Source organism: Morone saxatilis, unplaced genomic scaffold, assembly GCF_004916995.1.
Source record: "Morone saxatilis isolate NCDOM2014 unplaced genomic scaffold, NCSU_SB_2.0 Contig14, whole genome shotgun sequence".
NCBI lineage: Eukaryota > Metazoa > Chordata > Actinopteri > Moronidae > Morone > Morone saxatilis.
The window spans coordinates 19,684,543-19,689,564 of NW_023339696.1; the positions used below are offsets into that span (position 1 = coordinate 19,684,543).

The 5,022-nt window shown below is 42.6% G+C and overlaps 1 protein-coding gene across 1 annotated transcript in view; it reads right to left on the minus strand.

Moving 5' to 3' along the window:
* vat1 (vesicle amine transport 1) overlaps positions 1 to 5,022 on the minus strand; it is a gene marked incomplete at its 5' end in the record, with an annotated part of 26,895 nt that overhangs the window by 1,568 nt on the left and 20,305 nt on the right. The window contains 2 exon segments of the mRNA XM_035655683.1: positions 1 to 237; positions 4,033 to 4,274. Coding sequence (XP_035511576.1) covers positions 1 to 237; positions 4,033 to 4,274 — 479 coding nt within the window.

Consider the following 5,022-nt stretch of genomic DNA (forward strand, 5'->3'; position numbering starts at 1 on the left):
CTCCTCCTTTTTCTCCTCCTTCTTGGGCTCCTCTTTCTTCTTGTCGTCCTTCTTCTCCTCCTTCTTGCCATCGTCCTTCTTCTTGTCATCCTTCTTCTTGTCCTCCTTCTTCTTGTCCTCCTTCTTGTCCTCCTTCTTGGGCTCCTCCTTTTTCTCCTCCTCGGGCATCGGCTCTGTGGTGAGGATCACTTTGCCGATGTTGTTCCTCTCCTGCATCTTTCTCATGGCATCGCCCACCTGGGGGAGGAATAGAAGGAGAAAGACACGATGAAGGAGTGAAGGGTGAAAGGAGGACGAGGAAGATTTTAAATACACTTGTCATTGAGAAAAACCTATTAAGGGTAGTAGCCAGCTTCTCCTGCACCAACACATACCCACAGCAATATGAGCCTCCTCACATTCTGTGCCTCTAATCTTTTGTTTTGATAGCACAGTCTGGAAACACATTTTACAGGCTTGTGCGCCTCAAATATCACTTTAATATGCAGTATATGAGAAACTACATTTGTTTAGATGAGACTTTAATAATCTTTGAGGGGAAATGAAATTGTTGCAGCAGCATAAGCTAAGAGGAGAAATAGAGGATAACAGAAGGATAACAAAATAAATGATGCAAATCTGCAAACAGATACTTTCTGTTTTAGAATGTATTAAGTATATAAATATAATAAAATGTTTATGATTATAAATAGGCAAGAAAGTACAAAGCTAATTTTTTTTGTTGCATAATTTTATTTAATATCCCATTGCTACCAAACAACAAATTTATTTTAATGAGAAAATGATATCATCTCTTCATTGAAAGGTGTTCGTCTGAGGGGGGATGAGGCAGATTTCCTGGACAGTGAATGATGGAGGGTAATGCTGGATGTGAGACCTTGGTTCAATCCTGGTCTTGTTTGGACGTCGGTTCTAGTAGGTGCAGTTTAATTGTGGCTTTAATGTCAATTCTTATGTCATAATTGTTGTAAAATGAAGTTGTGATGTTTTCTTTTCATTAAGTAGTAACGGAAATAAGACCAATAAAAGGATTCATTTTCACTCCTTCCTCACTGATGGAAGAGGCTACCGCAGATGTAGCAATCAATAAACCACTGCTATCAGATAGTGTTACATCTTAATATTAAAAGACAGGGTCACATTTTTCAAAACTCCATCCACTGACAAGCCCACATATGCAACTAAACGTTTTTAATCATTGTACAGGTTCTTCCTGTTCATACCGGCTGTAAAGAGATCATTTCCTAACCCGATTCCAATGTAGGTGTTGGGAGACAAAATCCATAGTCTTTGTTCTGATTCTTGTAGATAATATGAGGCTTCAGCAGTATGTGTTAAAGATACTAAGCAGCTACCTTCCAAAGTTACACACTGGTTTATGTTTTTATCTCTCCATTGCAGGTCAGCAAAGACATGTCGTTAAGTGAGACAAAGAGGGACTTTTGCTGTAAACCCTTAAAAGAGTTGCATAAATCAGATGGCTAAAGCATCACATTCATTTCAGCTCAATTTAAGAATAAATTTTTGTGGATTTCGCTCTTCTTACATTGAAATTGCTGTATGAAAAGATTTCTTCATAGCAACAATGGACATGGGAAACAATTACAGCAACCAAAAACGTTTTCCATTTACATATGGGCATGTGAGTTTTTTCACACGTTTCGCAGCCACCGTAGTTTCTCCTTTGCACTTGGGTAGATGCTACTAAATCCTGCACACTGGACCTTTGAGATAGACTTGGAAAAATGTGAACCTATCCTTTAAAGGCTCTTATTCATTACAGGTTAATTGCCTATGACACAGCACTTATCCGGTTAAAACTGTGGTAAATTTACAAGTGTCCAATTTGACATCAATCACTAAGATCTTTGTACAGAGTCCAAATTTTATCAAAGTACATTTTCTGTAGCGTGTGGAACAATGAGATCTTTTGTGACATAAAAGCTGAAATGAATGCGTTTACTTTTGAGGACAGAGATTCTTGTGTTGACAGCTAATCAGCCAAACCCCCCGGGTAGGAGGTGATGGATCGACCAACTTGGCCCCACTGACTGTCAATCATAACACGAGAGGAGAATCCCAGCAAGACCAACCTCACCCTCCTTTTGACCACCGAGCTCTGTCCACTGTCTGTTCCTGCCGCCATCGCTTCCCCCTCCCTCCGTCCTCCAATCCCCCTCATCGTGCAAGGCAGGCAGACCACCTAACGACCAATGCCACGGCAACAGGGCCATCTCCTAGCAACGTAAAGCCTGGCTGAAACGTGGCCCTGACGACTCAGACACATGGGAAAGGGAGAGTGTGGGAGTTCGAAGTGAAGCGAGGGGGTGGGAGGAGGGGACATAGGGAGCAACTGGTGTCCTTCAGATGAGGAGCACGCCTCAGCAAAACTAAAAGGGAGGGAGGGCTGAGTCCAGGAATTATAAGAATCATCTTCAATGTGAATGAAAGTCACAGTGAGAGCGTCTGAGGCTCTTTTTCGACGACTCCACCCACTTCCACCCATCACTCTCTAAGATCTGTCAACCTCTGGCTCCCAGGCATCTCGGACTCAAGTGTGCTATTTGCGGCTACAGACACAACCATTATCCTCTAGGCTATCAGTGCAGATGTAGATAATGAAGCAAGGGAAACCACAGGAGGGAGGGATAACACAAATTTTTCAATATTGCCCAAGAATTTAGATTTTGTATTGAGTATGGGAGCAAAAATAACGAAGAGTGACAATGGAGGAAGGGCTGTAGTGGATGGGGTCAGGGCGTGGCATTTGCACTCGTAATAATTGATCATTTATCTAGTTAAATATCTTTTAACAGTTTTTTGTCTTTGATGCTACTACAAGCGTCAGTATTTAAAGACGTGCACTCAAAACTTTACACGCCCGACCTCTTCAAGCCAGACTGAGATATACCTTATTCTCTCCTGTTTTTCTACGCTCCTTCCATGTCTCTTTCTCATACATCAGGGCCCCTCCCTAAGACAGACGCACACACTGACTAAAGGATGTCACCATAGCAACAAGAGAGAAAAAGCAAAAAAGATGCACTGTGAGGAGGGAGAAGAAGAGAATACAGCGAGACGGAGAGAGACAGAGAGAGAGTCAATAACCTAAAGACAGAGAGAAAGACTCTGATATAAAGAGCAGACAGATGGAGAGGCAGAGAAAGAGCGTCAGATGGCGGAGAAAGACAGCGGGTGTTTCTCTCTGGCCACAGTCGCACAGGCCAAAATACTGACCAGCTCCGACTTTGACAACAGAAGATGTCAGCCTCTGACTCCTCTTTCTCTCGGTGTTTTTCACACTCTCTATTCATATCTGTTAGCAGTGTTCATTTTGTCAGCAACAATCTGATTCTGTCTGGCTGAGTGAGTTATGCTCGAGGAGACACAGTGCTTTTTGTGGACAAACTTTGCCTGTTGAATGTTGAGCCTTATTCAATCCGAGCCACACCCAGCTCCTGCAGATCGCACTGCAAAACACACGGACCCACCTGGCATTCACATGAGTTCTGGGTGACTGGGTTGTAAGCGCATGGCATAAAAATGGATGTAATTCAGGTGTAAATGCATCCCTGTCACAGTGAATCATCTGGACATGCAGACTGAGGTGCACACGGGGGCTTTTAGTCCCACTAACAAGCAGGCATAAATGGACTTGAAATCCACACACAAAGGCTGTTCAGTGGAGATACAGCTTTGAGTGGGGATTCAACCTTAAAATACAAAAAAAAACAGCAGTTCAAATAGTAAAATACAGGTTAAAAAAATGTTTTGATCAATATGTGGCTTGAATATATCAGTATTTTTTATCATGATATATATTGTGATATATTAAATTTACTGGACAAGCTACTACACTACATTGCCTGCAATGTCATTGTCAAATATCATTTAAAAAAAATACATCTTCATATCTCCCAAAACTAATATAAGGACATTGTGAGAGAATGTGGCAACCACTGTTTTGATGGCAAATAGAGAAGGCAATCAGTCACACAATAAACAAAAAGTGAGCCAAATTTAGACACAAACCTGCTCAAGGTGCCAAGTAGAGTCGATGCGGGGCTTGATCTTGCCATCCTTGTAGAGATCCAGGACGGTGTTCATGGCCTGGGTGATGAGCTCCATCTCCCCGTCTAGGTAGCCCAGGTGGAAGCCGCACACCGACTTGTTTCCCTGGATCAAGCTGAGTGTGTGGATGGAGAACTGATGGTACCAGTTCTTGGCCACGGCAAGAAGGTTCTTCTTCTGGCCCGCTAGCATGTTAGCCGCACCTGACAGAGAAGGAGGGTAAAATCCCTATAATTTAAATCCCTATAATTGTAATTGTATAACTGATTTACTGGAGGGCTGATTCATTTTCTACCAAATTTTTAAAATTGCCAGAAAATAATCAGAATTTTGATAATTTGCTAGTTTCTGCTTCTCAAAGTTGAGAATTTGCCACTTTGTCTGTTTTATGTCATTGTGAATGGAATATCTTTGTTATTTATTTAGTTTTTGGGGTTTGGACTGTTGGTTGGAGAAACAAGCAATGAAAACATCATCTTGGGCTTTGGTGGAGTCTCATTTTATCTAATTATATGACATTTTATGGGCCAAAAATAAGAGCCTCATTAATCATTTGGCAACATGTCAAATCAACATTAAGTCCTGCCAGGTGCCTCTACTCATGAGGTTTAGATCTTTGCTCCGCCTCTCTTTCTGTGTACACTCACACTCTCACCTACGCCTTCCACCCTGAAAACCTTTTTAGCAGTTTGGTTCTCACTGTCACCACATCCCCTTCTTATGCCCTCCTTCTGTGTTCACACAGCCTCCTATGGTCTCACTGTCTCTCTCCCGGGGGAAACAGGGGACACAAAGCATGCTCTGAGAGAAGAGAGGGACCCAGCCTGCTACATTCAGACACATTCCAGGTTTCGTGTGGATAGAACGCCCATTGTTCCGCCATTGCATACTTCTGATAAGCTGGAAGAGGAGCAGCCAGCACCGAGGGACCGGGAGGGTGGGGTGGGGCTT